Consider the following 20,343-nt stretch of genomic DNA (forward strand, 5'->3'; position numbering starts at 1 on the left):
TGTCTTTGAAGGTTTTCCTCTTCCTTCAGCTTCTAACGATGACGATACTTGCGCTCTCGGTCTCGCTCTCGGCCACGCTCACGCTGTCCGTCGTGCTGTCGGTCTCGCTGTCGGTCCCTATGTCGGCCACGGTGTCTCTCTCTTTCTCTGCTTCTCTCTCTATAATAATCATCACGACGATCTCTACTGCGGGATCTATGACGCCGACTCTTTTCTCCTGATCCACTACAGTCCCTCTCTCTGGACCCTTCACGTCCTGATCCAGAACCATAAGCCTTGGATTCAATTGCACGAAGGCAATCTTGCAAAGAGCTAAGAAGAACTTTGCAACGATCATCAGCGGATACTTTGGATTGTTTAATTAAAGAAATTGCAGCTACCAGTGTCTCAATTGCACTCCCATGATCACCAGCACTGGCATCAGACACAGCTCTTGAAATAGCACTGCTTGAGATTGCCCTATTTTCATTCACGATTCCTTCAAACTCGGCTTCACTCGGTGGCGTTCTTGCTGTCTCCATTTCCCTTCCGGGAGGCCCAGAGTCCCCTCTATCATATGGCGGAGGTCGGCCACATGGATCTGTTGGTGGGGGGCCCCGACTGTCTGAGGTGGGCATGCCGCTGTGAGTCGGTGGAGGAAAGAAAGCTGGGTTCACATGTGGAGCTGGCCATGGGGCACCTGGAGGCGTTCCTGGAAGATACGGGGGAGGAGCAAGTGTAAAGGGCGGCCCCAGAGGACCAGGTGGACGAGGTGGAAAGGGACCTGGTGGTGGAGGTGGTCCTGCTGGCCCAGGAAATGCGTCCCCACCGGGCACAGCCCCCGGGAAACGGCCCCGTCCTCTCCCACCTCGTGGAAACGCTGCGCGGGACCGGCCTCCTCGAGGACCAGCTCTCCCTGCCCCAGCTTTGCCTTGTCCTGATCCTGTAAGTTTCCTGTACTTCCTTGCAAGGCGACGCAGGTACTGTTCATCGCATGGAATCACAACAGGATTCCGACCGTGAAGTTCTCTTTCAGGCAACAGATCCTTTATCTTTTTGGAGGATTCTCCGGATTCAACTTCAACAAGGGCAATCCCCTTTGACCGGCCGTTGGCCCGCTCTTCAAAAAACCTTATCTCCAGAATATCATGGACTCCCAAAGAATGCACTGCTTCGGCTAAGTCCTCAGCGGTTGTCCACCACGTTAGGTCTCCGATGTATACCGCAGACCTCTTGCCCGTGTGTGTACAGACATCATCCGGTGCGGCTCCTCTTCCCACATCATCGCCAGCAGCTGGTGAGAGAGGTTCCATGTAATCCCAGTATTCTGGGCCATCTCCATTATTTGCGCATGGAGAGATGGCATCGCCGTACAAATCTGTCTCATCAGGCCTGCCACATTCAGCTTCCAGGTTGAACTCTTCGTCTACATCCGCGTAAATGTCTAAGTAGTCCTCTGCGTCCGCCATCCTGCCTCTGCCGCCACTGCCTCCGCCACTGCCTCCGCCACTGCCTCCGCCGCTGCCGCCTCCGCCGCTGCCTCCGCAGCCACTGCCGCCACAGCCACTGCCGCCACAGCCACTGCCGCCACAGCCACTGCCGCCACAGTCACTGCCGCCACCGTCGCCGCCACCGCCGCCGCTGCTGCTGCTGCTGCCGCAGCCGCTGCCAGAATTGTGTGTTCTCTTCAGGCCTCTTTCCGTCTTAAGTACAGTCACTCTCACCTGAGTTAATCTAATCCAATCAACTTGGTCCAATTGGATCCACTAACTTTAATTTGATTAGCTTGATTTAATCTGATCAACTTGATTTAAGCTGGTCAATTAAATATAATCTGATCTATTTGATTTAATTGGATCAGAAGGTCACAGTTTGATTCCCAGTCAGAGCACATGTCCAGGTTGTGGGCTCGATCCCCCAGTAGTCAATCAATGATTCTCTACCTCTCCCTATCTCTCTTAAATAAATTAAAATTAAAATAAAAAATATATACATGAGAGATCAGATAACCTCTTTTTTAAAAAATATATATTTTATTGATTTTACACAGAGAGGAATTGAGAGGGATAGAGAGATAGAAACGTCGATGAGAGAGAAACATCGACCAGCTGCTTCTTGCACCCCCCCCCACTGGGGATGTGCCCACAACCAAGGTACATGCCCTTGACCAGAATCAAACCTGGGACCTTTCAGTCCACTGGCCAATGCTCTATCCACTGAGCCAAACTGGTTTCGGCAGATAACCTCTTGACTGGATAGTCAACTCACATCATCAGGGAAGGGCAGATAGATATCAGATGCCTCCAGATGGGATACCTTGAGAGGGACACAGTATCGCTTATATGGTATTCAAGCTGGGATGCATAGTCTAGCCACGAAGACACATCAGAAAACCCCCAAAATGAGGAACTTTCTATTAAACACAAAAACAGGATTGTACCTTCAAAAGCGTCATAAAGGAAAGGCTGCAAAATATCCCAGATGAAAGGAGACTAAGGAGATGTGACAACTAAATGAAATACTTGAACCTACATGTGTTCCTATACTAGCCTGTTAACCAAGCGGGACGTATAAATACGTCAAACGTAAACAATATCGGGTACGGGTAGGTCATATGAGTACATCCTTGAAATATATGTTGCGCCCTGAAACGGGCGGGACGTATATTTCCAAACAACAAAGGTATTAGTCATCCATACATGTCTGGACATGAATTTAAGACACGGAGGGAATCAGTATAATTTCACTAGTGAGAGTGGTGGACGTGTTCAACAAGAATTGTTTTGGAGTTAACACATGACTTACTGATTAAAGGGTATAGGATTTACTTAGATAATTTCTATAGGTCAATTCATTTGGCTGAACTCTTGTGTCAAAACAATACAGACATTGTTGGAACAATGAGGATAAACAGAGTCGTAATCCCCAGTGAAATAAAAACAAAAAAATTACAGAAAAATGAACATATAGTAAGATTCAAAGACAAACTTATGGTTTTAAAATGGAAGGATAAAAAAGACTTATTGATGCTCAGTTCTATTCATAATGACGAAAAGACAATGATTGAAAAGAGAGGAAGAAGGCAAGAAAAACCAAATGTTGTCCTGGATTATAACAAGAATATCTGTGGCGCAGATTTGGGAGGTGGAGTTATGGTGTCCTACACGGCTGCCTGTAATAGAGTAAAAAAAATTATTAAAATTTTTTTTCTATGATTAATTGATATGTGCTGCTTCAATGCATATATTATATACAAAAAAGATAAAGGTCATTTGGATGGATTACACTTTTTGATAGAGTGTGTAGAGAAATTGGTAGATAACAACATAGTGAAAACCCACCCAAGGACATCAACAAGCAGCTCTACATCTAAACCATCATGCTTAGTTGAAAGGCATTTTCCAGAACAAATGAAAACCAATATAGGAAAAACTAAATCCAGGAAATGCCGAGTTTGCTACAAAAAAGGTGTTAAGAAAGAATCTACATACTGGTGTCCAGATTGTAAGGTAGCAAGCACTATGTATCAACAATTGTTTTAAAATATATCACATGGAAGTTGAGTTTTGAATTTTTACATCTATATTTTAATTTTTTAAACTCAATTTTTCTATTTTATCTGTGTGCTTTTGTTTATTGTTCTGTAATTGTTAACTTTTTTATATTTTTTATTATGTACCTAAATAAAAAAATATATTTTTTGTAATCTTTATAATTGTTTGTAAAATTTATAATTTTTTAATTTGATGTTTCCATTTTTTTGTTGGTATTCTTTTCTATTTGTTTGTAATTTTGTATTTTCCTTTCTTCTTTATATATAAATAAACAAAAAAATATATTTCATAGTCTTTCCATTTATTTTAAGTATAAATAAAAAATAATAATAATATGAAATTACATCCTCCTGGCGTGACGTTCTGACACGTCCTAGTGAAAGAGTACGCACCCGTTATATGTTGCGTAATTAAAAAGGGAATTCCCCGGTTAACAGGTTAAGGGAATAAAAAGAAATGCTAGAAAGAACATTACCTAGTCAACTGACAAAACTGGAACTCACATAGATTAGACACGATATTGTGCTGATGCTAAGTTACAAGGGAGGGGCTGGTGAAGAATGCTGCCAGGGCGGCCTTCTTAGCGGGTTCATTAACAGGACATCAGAACGTGCACTTGGGTTACTGCCAGCTTTGAAGACCCGTTTGCAGCAGTCTCCGTGAGCTTCAGCTTCTGATGAATCCTGAGGAGCAATGGAGAACCATAGCAGAGAAGTGGACAGGAGGGGATCCTAGCCCTCGAACACCCAAAAGCCTGGAGCACAGGGATTTTTTTTATACACCTCATGCACACCCCATGATATCTGCCTTTGGGTCTTTGCATGGGGTGTTCCCTTGGTAGGGGGGGCATTCAATCATTGCTCATTCCAAACCCACCTTTGCTTTCTGCCTTGTCTAATGGTGACTGATAATTATGTCCTGTCGCCCCTACTAGTCTGTCAGCGTCTGGGGAACAAGACTGAGGCTTTTTCATCCCTCTGTGCACCGACATGGGCATGGATGAGTCCTTGTCTGCACCCCTTACTTTGCATCTGCCATCCAGACACTGGTGGTCTGTTGAGAATGGTGCGACTTCCCTCTAAAGTTTGGAACACACCAAGGCCCACTGGCAATGCATTCAAGTTCTCTTTAAGTTGTTAAGGGCACTCTTCATCCTTTACCTCCATAGTTTGTGTCCAGAGAATACCAGACAGTAGACAGAAGCCCTAATAGCTAAGGAGAGCTGACATGGGTGACAGGAGAGATCAGTGGCCAGTTTGAGGGCCTGAGCTCCATCTCTGTGAAGGCGGAGAGGCACCATGGACAATGACGGGGGTGTGGGTGAAGAGGGTTTGTTGAAACCCAGTGGGAAGGAGCGTCAACTTCACTATAGTCCTAATACCTCCACTGTTTCAAAAGCATCCCCACCCATCACCAACAGGGATTCTCGAAACATCCTGAGAAGTGAACAATGCAAAAAAGGGAGGCGAAGAGAGGGAGCTGTCCATTCAAAACTGGGAGTGAAACGTGGAACTAAAGTTTTGACTTGTCAATTCTGTATGCTGGTTGTGTTCATCAGCCCACGTGTGCTAGTGCTAATGAACAAAGGAAACAAAACAGATAAAGCAAACCCCCAAATCCTCAAACTTCAGAGCTGGTGGAACCCTTGAAGATCTTTTAGCTCAATGCTGTGTTTTACAGAAGAGGACACAGGTCCAGATCAGGGAAATGGTGTACTTAACGCCCTCCTATGAGTCCTGAATCCAATTTTGTTCATTTATATCAGCTCCTCTGCAGGAGCTGTGGCGAGTCACCCGCTAGAATCAGGAGACTTGGAGTCTTGTCCCACCCTGCAGTCACCTCCCTCCCCACGTGGAGCTTCCACTTGCTCTGGTGTGATATGAGGTGTGGAGTGAAGAGTGCCCAGTGACCAGTCCACCTGGATGGCCATGATTTCCCTCCAGGATCTGCCCCAGATTCGGAGAGGCAAACAGAAGCAGGAGAAGAGAGCAGGGGCAGCCTATTTATAAGGTTGGGGAGGGGGGGAGGAAAGGGTCCTGATCAGGAGAGGGAGAAAGATCAGCAGAAGAGAGAAAGCACCACTAAAAACACACCTGAATCAGAGTCACAACACACCTGTGTTTCTTCTGTTGCTTCCCCATCTCCTTCTTCTGCACCTCCTTTTCCTTCTTTGCGGATGCTCTCCGTTCCTTAAGGGAAGCCCTCCCATCTCTCTTCTTCCGCTCTTGGGCCCTCTGGGCTGTGCTCCGCTTCTGTTCCCCCAGCTCCTCTCGCTGTCTCCTGTGCTCTACCTGCTTCCTTTGGGGGGAGCCTGGCCTTGGGCTGCCCTTGGCCCACTCCTTCTGGCTAGCAGGGCCTCCGCACCTGCCTGCCACTCCCTCTGCTTTGGGGGCCGGCTTCCTGGAGGGTCTCCTCTCAGATCTGTCACCAGCGTAACCTCTGGAGGGGGAGCAGGAGCACAGTTGCGGGTGGTTTCCATGAATACCATTTCTGTCTTTGTGCCAGTGTGGAGAGTGGCTACAGTGTTTGCACAGGTTCAAGCCTGGGTCTAATGAGAGGGCACAGTCCTCTGATGGCCACGTGCAAGCCCCACCTTGCGGGGCAGAGCCCTCCCAGCACAATTATAGCCAACAGCTATAGTTATAAGCTTGAACTGATGGTCTGAACACATGGTCCCATGTGCCGCAGTGATGTGGGCTGGATGGAGTTCAGGTGCATGTAATTGAGTGGGATCGAAACCCAGGAGAATGCTGTAAACATCTTGAACCATGCCCTTACTTTGCCTCGTAGAATCTGGCTATAAAATAAAGACACGGCTTATACTCCATGGGGCTGTTCCTAGCTCTCCATAAGAGAGGCTCTCCATCAAGAGGACAGTGTCCCACCCAGACCCAGCTTTTTTTCTCTCGTGTGTCTTTTCTCAATACTTCACTGCCCCCTCTCAGGGTCACCGAACCTGGCTGAGCTGGCGTGGCTCATAAGGCGCCCAAGGTAGGGCTGAGTATGCCATGGCAGTGCCAGCTGGCCACATGCCACGACCAAGGCACTCCCCCTAGTGGCTGATCAATGTTCTTCACGTTGATGTTAATAGGGCCTAGCTATCAGTAGTGAATGTGTGTTTCTGAGTTTGTGTGCACACGTAAAGTTTACAAAGTACTTTGGAAGCTTGTAATATCTGTTTGAAACGAATAAGTGATTTCGAGCTTGATTTCACATTAAAAAAAAAACTCAGATTAAACCCTTAGTTACCTGGAGAGTGCTTGAGTCTGTGCTTGTTTCAATATCAACTGTTACATATGAATTCTTTCTAAAGTGAAATAAACAGTTTCCTTTAAAATAATGGAGTTATCTTGAGCTTAATTGCACTTAAAATGCTTAGCACTGACTATATTTACTCTCATTCCTCATAACAAGGTAGATTAAGGAAAAATGACATCTTCCCTGATACTGCTTAGATTTACCTAAATTGGTTCTAACTCATTTTTTTTAAGATCTTTTTTTCTAAATATATTTTATTGATTTTTTACAGAGAGGAAGGGAGAGAGATAGAGAGTTAGAAACGTCGATGAGAGAGAAACATCGACCAGCTGCCTCTTGCACAACCCCCACCGGGGATGTGCCCGCAACCAAGGTACATGCCCTCTACCAGAATCGAACCCGGGACCTTTCAGTCCGCAGGCCGACGCTCCACCACTGAGCCAAACCGGTTTCGGCGGTTCTAACTCATTTTTATTCTCTCTTTCTTCTCTACTAGAAGTTTTCTTACAGGGGAATATTTGCATCTTCGCTTGTTTGCCAACATACTGCTTGTTTGACACATAAATTAATTTCATCTTCATTTTCACTAACTCAACATAATAAAGTACTTTTAATTTATCTTATATATAGTGTGTCCCAACGAAATGTATACCCATTTTAACAGCTGATAGCTCTATTTTGAAAATGAAATGTATTTTAATAAACATTGCCTTTATAATTATTCAACGTGTGTACACATTTTGTGGACACCCTGTGTACATTGTTTTTACTCAGCCTAGTTAATTTGCATAAAGATTGTACATTTCAGGTGACTGCGTTTCTGAGCTTGTTTGCAAAGGGCAAGTTTCTATAGCACCTTACAGCTCATGCATTTTATTTTAAATGAGTGACTTAGAGCTTGATTTCCCATAAATTCATTTTGTCCTTATTTCCCCTATGAAGTTAGGATTAGGACTAATACTTAGATTTATCTTAATTTGCTCTATCTTGCAATAAGACATTTAGATTGAGATGTGTCTTTCTGAGTTTATTTCAATTTCCTTTTCTGAACGAATGTGTTCCAGCTCATAATAAGAAGTCGACAGAGCTTAGTTTTCATTTTGAGGTAAACTCCTTATTTGCATGTATATTCGCTCTAATTCACAGGCAGTTACTTTTGAGATCAAAGAACTGAGTCACTTTTGGGGGGGGGGCGAATTGTCTTTAATCTTTATTGTTGAAAGTATTCCATATGTCCCCTTTTTTCTCCCATTGACCGCCTCCATGAGTCACTTCTAATTATTCTGAGATTCATGTAAAGTTGCTCTAAACCACCACAAATGCATACTTTGGAAAAGGACTTGTGATTTGTTTGGTTGTTGTTTGTTGTTTTTTTTCCACTTATCCTGGCTAGTGCTGCTGCCCACTGGATCAGCCTCCACTCTCCACCCCAAAGACTGGTGGCTCTGCTGATGTTTGAGCCCAACACGGGTTTGCCATAATGGCCAAGTGGTGGCCTGGCCGACAGAGGGCGCCCAACAGAACTGCCTGGACCAAGCAGAGGAGCCAGCTTCCCAGCACAATCTCTGGTCTGGGCCATGAGAACCCCGAGGGGAGCCCCAAGGGCCTGTTAGGAGGGTGGGAGGCCCTTCAGGCGGGTCACCCCGATCCTGCCTACAGCAGCCAACCAGCGTCCTCCACCACCCGGGCCTCCCTTGGCCCCCGGAGTGAGGCGGGGAGGATGGAGAGCAATCAGCACAGCGCTAGGGGAAGGGAGGCTTTCTATGGGGAACCTCTGCACAGCTGGCCCGAGGCCAAGGCCAGGTCCTCAGTTCAGAAGCTGAGACCCTCTCTCAAAGTCTGCCTGGATCCCTGACGGCCACGCTGGATGCTCAGTCCCCTCTCCCCTCCACAGGCTGAGGCTCCACTGTTCCCCCAGGAGTCCCAAATGGCTCACTCCCGAAGCTGGCTCTGGGATGTTTGACCCAAGGTCTGAGTCCCACCCTCAGGCTCCAGAGACTAAGTAAGATGAAGGAGGCACAGGCCATATAAACATCAAAAGAGTGAGCACTCTCCAAAGAGGACATAACAGAGGCCAATAGAGTCTGACACATGCACCGGAAAAACAAACAGTCCCAGAGTGGGACTGAGGAGAGTTGACCCAAATGACGGGGAGAGACATATTATCCCCGACAGACACACACCTCTCAGTAAGTGAAGTCCCTGCGTCTTCTCCAGCTCCCTTTTCCCGTCCATGTCCACCCGCAGCCTTCCATCCACAGGGCCTCATGACAGGGAATCTGCAGCTGAGGACTTTCATCTCTCAAACTGTGTGTGCTCAGCCTGGTTTATCAGACCAGGAAGTGTCTTGCTGGGAAGAGTGAGCGCTAGAAACAAGGGGGCAGGCGGAAGTCCAAGCTTCCGGGTGGAGGTGGGGAGGGGGTTAGTCCTGGGCAGAAGTAGCGGAGAAACGTCAGGCTGTGCAGTTGTCCCTGTTTGGTGTTTCCAGCCCCGGGCTCTGCTGCAACCACACTGGGCCACCTGCCAGGACCACACAGCTCTTTATGGTGTGTAACTGCTTCTCCAGGTGTGCTCACTGGATGGCGAGTGTGTGTGTGTGTGTGTGTGTGTGTGTGTGTGTGTGTGTCAAACTCGCCTGCTGCTGTTCCACCTCTGGCCTCTGCTGTTGTTTCCCAGTGGTTAGAACATCTGCGTGTGCACCAAAGGGTCTCAGACTCCATCTCCACCACAGTCAGGGCTCGTGTGAGAGGCAACCAATCAATATGTCTCTCTCATATCGATGTTTCTCTCTTTCTCTCTCCCTTCCTCTGTCCCTCCCTTCCACTCCCTCTAAAAATTAATGGAAAAAATATCCTCTGGTGAGGATTAACAACAACAAAATTAAAAAATAAATAAATAAAGAGCTTTGTGGGAAGTTGTGGAGGAGCAGAGGAAAGGGGGCTGGTCTGTGCCCTGGTAAAAATGGGGCTTCAGATGCACCTCGGGCCCAAGCTCCCTAGTGAGCAGTGACAGCAGCATTGCAGAGACCCCTCTGACTCTGCAGGGCTTTGGGGTGTTCCAGTTACAGCCATCAGCTCACTCAGTCCCCAGCACCCTTCCAGGAGTCGGAGCAGAATTACCTCCACCGAACAGAGGGAAACACGAAGGTGTAGAGGTCTTCAGGAGCTTCCTTATGGTCCATACATAGTGGGGGACGGAAGGGGACTTGTCACCCGTGATGACGTCTATAAATGCAGTTTGGCTTTATTCATTCAACACATTGGCTTGTGAGGAGCGTTCCAGTTTCCATTGACCTTACCCCCGGAGAAAAAAGTGACAGAGTCCTGGCTCCCGGGGCTTTTGTCCACACTCTGCCTCCCGGGATGGCGGGGAGGGGGCAGAGACAGACACATAGAGTCACAGCCCCAGACACTGCCCGGCTGTCGTTTTCCTCAAGCCCAGCCAGCCTCTTGGTGTGTCTGACTTATCTCTCTGGCAGGAACTGCCCCTTGCCCTGGTGATAATGTTTCCTCAGGTCCCAAATCCCTGGGTGCAGTTTCCCTTCCTCACATGGCAGAGACAGCCCCAGCAGTTCCTTGCCCACAAGTGCCCTCTGCTCCACCTTCAGTGATGACAGAGCACAGCAGAGGAACTCAGACACTGCCCACAGGAGCCTCCAGCACACCCTGCTCATCACACATACACACCCCAGGCTGGCAGGGCGCACGGCTGCTGCCCTGCTCTCCGGGGCCCCCCTGCTGCCCCTCCGCGGCCCGCACCACAAACTGCCCCAGAGGGAGCTCCTGGTGTGAGCCGCAGGTGAAGGGCAGCGACCTGGCTGCACCACCAGCTCACATTAGCCCAGCGAGAGTGTTAGCTCTCGACACCGGATCCTCCCCATTGTGCTGGTTTACAAGGTTCTGGGAGCGACACTGGATGTTTTGTAAGCAGATACCCACAGCTAATTATACGGATGCATTTTTCATTGGATAGATACATTAACAAGGTGGCCCAGGATGCTTCCCCTTAACCAGGGTTTTGAGACAAAAGAGCCATTGGATTTGGACACCCTGTGACTCCTGGTTTTGAAGTCACACATGTGATTTTTGTCCTTGTCATAGTCAATGTTAGGGTTTTGTTTTCCAAGACCAGGCCACACCCCTGGGAGAGAATGACTGCAGCACTTACCAGCCTCAATCCTAGCAACAGAAGTGTTCACCATCCTGATAAAATATTAAGAGCACACCACTCTAATAATATGACTCTTTGAAGCCGTGTTTCAGTTGAATGGCCAATAAATTTAACCCAAGCTTGAACTAGCTAACGCTGGAGATAAGCGGAGTAAAAGCAAGAATATTTTATGAAAAGTTAAAAGACATGTTTTTGGGCCACCTGATTTGATTTCACTCCCCTCAAACTAGATTATGTTTCTTAAAACTTGCAAATGTGTGAAGTCAAGCGGTTTCACATTACAGACGTGGTGAAATCACCACAAAAGAAAAGGCAAATCCTGATGAGGCAAAACTCCAGGGCAAAGCAGAGTAGGAACTGGATAATATAAAACTAGACTCTGATTTCCAAGCTCACGTTCCAAATCGCTTCCATGGGCTGTGGGGCACCTTACCCACCACCCAGGTATGTGCCTGGACCAGGAATGGAACCTGCAACCTTTTGGTGTACAGGAGGATGTTCCAACCGACTGAGCCAGCGGCCAGTGCAGGATCAGACTTTTAAAACATCACTGTCATCTTCTTTTCTCCTTGAGCAAATAGCTCAAACCCGGGTCCCTGTGCCTTGCAAAACCCGGAACGCTACGGATGGCCCCACCGGAATGAGGACAGACTCGTTTGCCTTCCATGTTCCAAGGCCTCATGCTCCCCTAAAGTGTTCGTACCTCTGGAAGCACTGGAATTTATACAGACGCTGTGCGACAAACAGCAAAATACTCTGTGTTCAGTGTTTGACTCCCAAACGTGGATTTGGAATCCCACGCAGGCTTTGTTGTGAGAGAGAAAAAATTTTTTTTTTAATATTTTAACTAATTTCAGAGTCGAAGAGAGAGGCAAAGAGAGAGAGAGAAACATCAATGATGAGAATCATTGTTTGGCTGCCTCTGCACGCCCCCTACTGGGGACTGAGCTTGCAACTTGGGCATGGGCCCTTGACCAGAATTGAACCCTGGACCCTTCAGTCCACAGGCCCATGCTCTATCCACTGAGCCAAACTGGCTAGGGCGAGAGAAGAAGTGTTTTAATTCCCAGATCGCCCCCTGCAGGCACCACAGACTAAGCCTCGCTGCCTTAGAGGTTATAAACCCACCAGGGTTCTCCGCTTTCCCCTGTGAGTGCCCTGTGCCTGCAGCTGGCTCTGGCCCTGCGGGTGCTCCTTGTTCTCTGTGGGAAGCGGAGAAGCGATGTGTTTCTTTGTGCAGGCAGGGCTGGGGCTGGAAAACGACGGAATCCTCCGGAGACGAAGGTGGGCAGGAAGCCTTCCTCCTTTGACAAGAGGGAGCCAGGAGGGGCAGGGCCAGGAGCTGCTGTGCGGGTCCTTGCTCATCAGGAGACCAGGGAGGGGGCAGGAGAGCTGGGAGCGCCCTCAAAGGAAGCCTCACTGCTCCGGGCAGGCTGCCTGCTGCTGCCCTGTCCGGGGCCCTGCAGTGGGATTGTCCAGCTGGGAGAAGAGCCAGCTGCAGGCACCCCAGGGCCCCAGTCGTAGAGGGAGAGCACAGAGGGAGAGCTCCTCACTGTCCCTGCACCCTGGGGCAGGAGCCATCAGGTCCGAGAGAAAGGCAGGTGGCGAAGAGAAAAGTTTTAAAGCTGGGGTGTTGTGAGTGCATTTCAGAGGACACCACAGGTGGAGGTTCCTTGTTCCTCCTCTTCACCAAGGTGTCCGGAGGGCTGGAGGCTGGGCTCTCGGGGACACCCACCGGAGACTTGCTTTGGGGCAGGTCCTTAATCCTATTGTGTCACAGAATCCTGAGGAGACTCATAGACATTGGTCAGAACATTGGTTTCAAATCCGTAAGATAAAATACTGGGATTACAAAGGAGACCAACGATCCTGAAATAGGTATCAAACCGTTTTTTAAAAATCTGTCAGATAGCCTGACCAGCATGGCTCAGTAGAAAGCATCGACCTGTGAACCAGGAGGTCATGGGTTTGATTCCTGGTTAGGGCATATGCCTGGGTTGCAGGCTCAATCCTCAGTGGGGTACGTGCAAGAGGCAGCCAATCAATGATTCTCCTTCATCATTGATGTTTCCATTTCTCCTCCCCCACCTCTCTCCCCCTTCTCTGAAATAAATCAAAATATATATTTTTAAAAATCTGTCAGATAATGACACACATGCTTCCTAATAATCAGACAGCAAGACTTAGTGGCAGGTCTGTGACTATCATAATCCCAAAGCAGTGACCAGGTAGGCGATATATTGAGATAGTCCCAGCAGCTTAATGTGCTATGGAAAAACAAATCTGACTTCTATTGGGGACAGAATCACACATCCTTAGGGAAATGCTAAGTTTCAATTAAAGGATGTTGTGTGGTTGAAGCCTGGATTCAAAATAAGACCACCAGAGGCTGATAATTGATTTTAAAAAGCAGACAAGGATTTATTGAACTGGCCAGGACGGTCATAAGAACACCACACGCAGGTGGAGTCCACATGACTACACCGTTCCAGGTGTAGGCAGCCCTTTTAAAGGTCTAAACCACAAGAATTTTCCTTTGTTCTAAATTCTAAATTCTAAAGGCCGGGAACGGGTCGTTCCCAGCCACATCCTGCCGGACATTGGAATGTGGCCCTATCTTGTGATAACAGATAGTACCGAAGCAGATTTGAGCAAAGTTAATCTCTAAAGGTTATCTACAGCTTTACTCCTGGAGCAACTGAGTCAGTGGAAATCAATCTCCTGTGGTCCTGGTCCACAGGCTCAGGAAAACTGCCTTAGCCTCCAGGTCTCACTCTGGAAGCTGAGGTAAGTGCCCTATTGTTTAAGCTAGTAAGCCAGTGCCGAACTCAGAATAGCAGGGTTCAAATTCAAACAGCAGTTTTTACCTAAGTATGGTTGCTACCATACTTCAAGGACAGGAAAAATAAAAGTGTGGTGTTTACAGACCCACACCATTCCATCCAGGACTCTCAGAGTTCCAGGGACCCACCCGGTTAGGGCCCCGCACGGTGACCGTCCTCCAGAGAGCCCACCCCGAGGCTCGGGTCATGGTTTTCAAAGCAGCCGAAGCTGCCGTTTTTTGAACGGGGCAGCCGCGGGCAGAGCTGAGGTCTGTGAGCAGGAGGCCGGTGGGAACCGTTCACTGTGGGCTCAGGCCTGACTTCCTGATGCAAAGCCCAGGGTGGTCCTGGGAATCGTGTTTCAAACACGGCCCTGGTGATGGTTTCACAAACGTCCTAGGACCTCCCTGTTCCAACCTGGGCTGCGCTAGAGGGAAGGCCCGGGGATGCCCGCCCCGCACCCTCCGCGGGCCCAGTGCAAGGGGAGAGGAGCCGCAGCTCCAGGCCCTGCTGTAAGCGATGCCTGAAAGGTGAGGCCCGCCGCCTCTCTCCAGGAAACCTGAACTGAGGAGTGTGTGGCCGGATTGACAGGCTGGGAGCTCACCACCTCGGCTCCTGCCCGCTCTCTCCCACACTTCGCCTGCCTCCGCGTTCAATCTCCATGGAGCCGCGGAGCATGGCTGCCCTGGGGCCCAGGAAGGGTGGTCAGCCAGCCTGAGGACAGGAAATCACCCCCGGCCACAGGAGCGTGTGGCCCAGCAAGACGCCTGAGCCAAGTGGGGGCCCAGCCAGCCTGCTGACCATGAGCCACCAGGCAAAGGGCCTGGGGGAGGAAGGTGAGTCTGTCCTCATCTCTGCACCCACCACCTCCACCACACACCCCCACCCCAAACCCCAGGGTCCCTGGGTAGCAGCAGGCGACAGGGAAGCAAAAAGGATCTTTCAAGACACAGGGACCTGGGTTTGAGTTCAGGGCCTGCCGCCCGCTCGCTGAGCAACCTCAGTCTGATTATCCAGCCTCTCCCTGCCTCATCGGGGAGGTGAAGGCAGCCTCCGTTCCTTGCAGGACTGTTGGAGGGATGTAAAGTGGCAGGTGCAGAGCGCCACGCACAACACCTGTGCTAACACTGAGTGCTGAGCTGCAGAGGCAGGCAGAGCCTCCAGGGTCTGTCAGTCTCCTGCTGTCTTAGTTAGAGTTGCCTTTCCATAGCAATCCCCTCTGTCCATCTGTCTGTCTGCCTGGGGCAGGGAGCTGTGGGGATGTTCTGACCTCATGATTTTTCCAGGGTGTCAGAGAAATATCAAGATGGGCGTCCTGGAGTTTGTTAGTAAAATAACGGGAGCCAGGCTCTTGGCCGAGGCAGCTGTGAACTGGTGGAGGGTTCTCACAGTGACAGGGAGGGGGGCCCAGGGAGGGGGGCTGTCCAGAGGCCATCCATCTATCTGTCCATCTCTTACAGCAGGAGGTGGAGTGAGAGGAAGGCCGAGGAGCGGTTCTCCAGGCGCAGGTGAGGTGGTGATTCGTTCCCGGGAAGCCTGCGGTGCCCACTCATCCTGGCACCCAGCCACCATCTCTCCTATCCTCCTTCTGCCCTCTCTCCCTCCCTGTCTTTGTAAGGAACACTCCCAAGCAGGAAATTCAACTGGAGATGGGGCAGATGCTGCACAGAGAGGTTTGCCCTGAGCCCCAGGGGTCAGGAAGACGCCCAGAGTTACAACACTTTGAGATGAGTCATAGGAAGCAGTGAACACTCACCAGGCTGCGGGTAGGGGGGACGTCAGGACGCTCACCCAGGTCATGGACTCCAGCCGCACACTCTTACCCTCCACACATCCCAGCAGTAATGGGTGCTCATCCAGAATGTGAGCCACGGGGGCTTACCCAGAGGGGGTGGCCTGCTCCAGAGGCTCTCATAGGCTGGAGAGAGGACCCCCCCCCCCCTCCCCGCTGCCATTAGGAAGTCAGAAGCCATGCCCACAGGTTGGAAGTCCTTCACTTCAGATTATGAGACGTGCTGTGGATCCCATGCCATTTTCTCCTCCTCACCTCCCAGTCAGGGCCCCCTTGTGGTTGAGGAAGCAGAATCTTGGAAAGCGATGGACTTTGTGGGGTGGGAGAGCTCTCCCCACCCCATTTTGAGGGGAAGGGACTTGTTCTGGCCCCCACTCTGGTGCACAGCATATAGGGGAGCTGGCTCCAAGGTCCACCTCCTCGGCCTCCTCTGCCACGTTCTTCCCTCTTGTCCCCCGTTGTCCCCCATCTACTTATTTACACCAGAGATCTCCTAGGTCCCAGAAGTATCTGAAGCAATTAGGAACCAAGTCCCAGTGGAGTTTGCTGTCCTGCTTGATGCCTCCTCTTGCCTTCACAGCAAGTGAAGCAAACAAGCTCATGGAGCCTGCCCTGCAACAACTGGGAACCAGTGTCCCCAACCCACAACAGCCTCTTCAGTGCAGCTAGCATGACCCTTTGATGCAGGCCACATCCTGCAGAACACACGCCAGTGTCACACCCTCACCCTTCAGATTCCAATCCAACTGCCCATGGGCATGTACTATTTTCTGGGTAACCCCTTCTCTCCACACCCCCTACCCCAGCATCGGATCCTCCCAGAGACTCAACTCTGCCTTGGTAACCCATGCCCAGACTCCTTGGCATTTCCACTGGGGCCCTCAATCCTGTTTCCTCTGCTCACTATCCCTCCACCTTTAACTACCACCCCCACCTCTCTATATCTCTACCCCTTTCTTCTCCTGGCAAAGTCCTGTTCATCCCTCAAGATTCAGCATAAACATCAGTTCTTTGAGAGTCATTTTCAACCATCCCAGTTATAATTCATCACTCTCTATTTCCATTGCCTTTTTCTTTAGTACACCATTTATTTCCTTATTAAAAAAAAAATAAAGGAAAATACGTTGACCTAATTTATTGTCAAAATCTGGCTCACTAAGTATGAAAAACACAGCCTGTTGATAAGACAAAGCTGATGTGTTGCTTACAGGCAGGCTTTGGCACTGTCTCAGAGGGGAAGGAAAGTCTGAATTCAATGAGAATTGAAAATTTGACTCAAGGCAGGTCTTTCAAAGTGGGGGCCTGTTTAGGATCGGGTACGAATTGTGCTATACCAGTCCACAATAAATAGCAAGGCCAGGAGGCAAAGCATTCAAAGAATCTAAGGGTGCAAATTGTCTGTGATGCTCTTCATCGAGGAGGTGAAGGATCTGTGGGAAAATCCTGTCATGAGCCACTTCCCTGGGCAGGAAATTCCTGGAAAAATAAAGTCATGCTAATGAAGACAGGCAGAGCACAGTCATCTCACTATAGACACTGAAGTGTAGTTTGTGTTCTAGGTCCAGGCTGAGCGTGGGGTACATGGTTTCAGTTCTCACTCTCGCCTTGTGGTCACTCTTCAAGCCCGAGGGGATCAGATTCAGATGCACAGAAAACAGAAAGCGCTCCCAGAGACAAGCTTCTTTCCTTCCCCCGCCCTCCTCCAATTCGCCTATTTTTAGCATCTTGCATCAGTGTGGTACATTTGTTACCACTGATGGACCAATATTAATACATTATTATTAGCTAAAGTCCACAGTTTACATTAGAAGTCATTCTATGTGTTGTCTGTACAGATTTTTTTTAATATGTATTTTATTGATTTTTTTTATAGAGAGGAAGAGAGAGGGATAGAGAGTCAGAAACATCAATGAGAGAGAATCATTGATCAGCTGCCTCTTGCACACCCCTTACTGTGGATGTGCCCGCAATCAAGGTACATCCCCTGGACCAGAATCAAACCTGGGACTTTTCAGTCCACAGGCCGACGCTCTATCCACTGAGCCAAACCAGTTTTGGCTGTCTGTACAGATTTTGACAAATGCAAAATGCCATGCATCCACCATTACATTATCACACAGACTAGTACACCCAGAAAAAGATGGCTCTGTGCTGCACCTAGCATCTCTTCTCCCCTTCTCCTCCTCTCCTGATTTTTTTTTTTTTATTGTCTCCCTTGGTGTTTTAACAAATATTTTTTTAATTCTTTTTTTTTTTTAATATATTTTATTGATTTTTCACAGAGAGGAAGAGAGAGGGATAGAGAGTTAGAAACATTGATGAGAGAGAATCATCAATCAGCTGCCTCTTGCACACCCCCTACTGGGGATGTGCCCGCAACCAAGGTACATGCCCTTGACCGGAATCGAACCCGGGACCTTTCAATCCGCAGGCTGACGCTCTATCCACTGAGCCAAACCGGTCCCGGCTTAAAAAATATTTTTTAAATTCTCATCTAAGGACATGCTTTTTTCTTATTGATTTGAGAGAGAAAATGGAGGGAAGAGGGAGAGGGAGATAGAAAGAAACGTCATTGTTAGAGAGAAACATCAATCAGATGCCTCCCATATGTACTCCAATGGGAGATGGAACCCACAATCTGGGTAAGTGCCCAAATGGGAATCGAACCCACCAACCTGCCACCTTTTGGTGTTCAGAATGATGCTCCAACCAGCTGAGCCACACCAGCCAGAGCACTGCCTCTATAGTTTTGCCTTTCCCATATGTCATGGAGTTGGGGTCAAACAGTACATAGCCTTTTCAGACTGTCCTCTTTCACTTAGGAACATGCATTTATGGTCAGTCCTTCTGTGTGTTTTCATGGCTCCATAGCTCCTTTTATCACTGCATAATATTCTGTTGTCTGGATGCACCACAGTTTACCTATCCATTCACTTATTAAAGGACTTCTTGTTTGCATCTAGTTTTTGGCAATTATAAGTAAAGCTGCTGTAAACATTTGTGTGCAGGCTTTTATGTGGTCCTAAGTTTTCCATTCATTTGGATAAACCCCTACAAGTGTGACTGCTGAATTCCAGGGGGAAGCTGTGTTTAGCATTGTGAGAAGCTGCCGGATTGTTTTCCAAAGTGGCTGTAACAGTTTGCATTCCTGTTAGCAATAAATGAGAGTTGTTGTTACTCCACATCCTCACTAGCAATTAATGTTGTAAGTCATCTGATAAGTCATTCTTGTTTCCATTCATAGTTCCCTGAACACATACAATGTTGGTTTCTTTTTTATACCTATCTGCCATCTGTGTATTTCCTTTGGAGAGGTATCTGTTGAGATCCATTGCCCATTTTTAAATTGGGTTGTTTTCTTTTTTTCTTTTTTTTTTTAATATATTTTATTGATTTTTTACAGAGATGAAGGGAGAAAGATAGAGAGTTAGAAACATCGATGAGAGAGAGTCATCGATCAGCTGCCTCCTGCACACCCCCCACTGGGGATTTGGGTTGTTTTCTTATTGCGGAGTTTTAGCAGTTCTTTGTGGACTTTAGATACAAATTCTTTTCAGACATGCATTTTGCAAATGTTTTCTTCCAGCCTGTGGCTTGTCTTTTCATTTTCTTTCTTTTTTTATTTTTACTTGAAGCCCGGTGCATGGATTTGTGCACTGGTGGAGTCCCCCAGGCTGGCCTGTACCCTCTCGCAATCCAGGACCTCTTGGGGGATGTTAGACTGCAAGTTTTGGCCCGGTCCCTGCAGGGCAGGCCAAGGGATGCCACCAGTGCATGAATCTGTGCATGGGGCTTCTAGCATGCATATAAGATCTTTGGTTAATCTCTTCCCACCCTCCCCCCTTCCCCTTTCCCTCTGAGGTTCATCAGTCTGTTCCATGTTTCCATGCCTGTGCATTAAGCATCTTCCCCCTGATGGTCAGTGCAGGTCATAGCTACTGGTTGAACAGTCAAATGATTGCTTAGACTTTTATATATAGATTTTGTTGGTGGTGGGGGTTTTTTCTTCATTTTTTTAACAGTGCAGAGCAGAACTCTTTAATTTTAATGAAGTCCAACTTACCCATTTCTTCTTCCATAGATCATGCTTTAGATGTCAGATTCAAAATATCATTGCAAAACTCAAGATCACCTAGGTATCCTCTTCTGTTATCTTTGAGTTTTATCTGTTGCATTTTACATTTAGATCTATGGTCCATTGTGAAAGGTATAAGGTCTGTGTCCAGATTATTATTATCATTTTGCATGTGATGCAATGTCCAGTTTTCCAGCACCATCTGGTGAAACACACTATCTCCATTGAATTGCCTTTGTCCAAGCTCAGTTGGCTATATTTATGTGAGTCTTCTTCTGGCCTCTAATCTGCTCTATTCGTGTATTTGCCTATTCTTCCACTAATACCACACTGTCTTGATTATTATAGGTTTATAGTAAATCTTGATGTTAGATAATGTCTGTTGATCAACTCTGTTCTCCTCCTTCAATGTTATGTAGGCTATTCTGGGTCTTTTTGAAATTCTTCAAACCAGCCATCCCTAACCTTGCTTACTCTTCCTCATCCATTCCTTCCCTCTGGAACTACAACAAAAAAGTTGCCCACATTTCCTCTCTCCCTCTGCCTCCCGAGTGGACCTGTGGCCTGCAAGGCTAAGGTGAGAACAGGCCCTGCTGCTCTCACCTTCTATCTTTCCTCATGCCAGGCAGGGGCACGCGAGGGGGAAAGCCCTGGAGAATGGTGCCAGTTGGGTCCTTCCCGTCTCAGTGGTCC

General features: G+C 48.2%; 2 protein-coding genes across 2 annotated transcripts in view; one reads left to right on the forward strand and one right to left on the reverse strand.

Moving 5' to 3' along the window:
• On the reverse strand, positions 1–1,448 carry LOC118708430 (cleavage and polyadenylation specificity factor subunit 6-like). The gene has a single exon (XM_036419834.2). It carries the CDS (start codon positions 1,446–1,448, stop codon positions 33–35), a length of 1,416 nt encoding a protein of 471 aa, XP_036275727.2. The 3' UTR covers positions 1–32.
• Positions 1,449–14,302: 12,854 nt separating this feature from the next.
• TMC2 (transmembrane channel like 2) overlaps positions 14,303–20,343 on the forward strand; it is a 43,217-nt gene continuing 37,176 nt past the window's right edge. The window contains exons 1-2 of the mRNA XM_036419835.2: positions 14,303–14,313; positions 14,528–14,619. Of these exons, the coding sequence (XP_036275728.1) occupies positions 14,303–14,313; positions 14,528–14,619 (103 nt within the window). The remainder of the gene's footprint in view (positions 14,314–14,527; positions 14,620–20,343) is intronic.

Source organism: Pipistrellus kuhlii, unplaced genomic scaffold, assembly GCF_014108245.1.
Source record: "Pipistrellus kuhlii isolate mPipKuh1 unplaced genomic scaffold, mPipKuh1.p scaffold_m20_p_6, whole genome shotgun sequence".
Taxonomy (NCBI): domain Eukaryota; kingdom Metazoa; phylum Chordata; class Mammalia; order Chiroptera; family Vespertilionidae; genus Pipistrellus; species Pipistrellus kuhlii.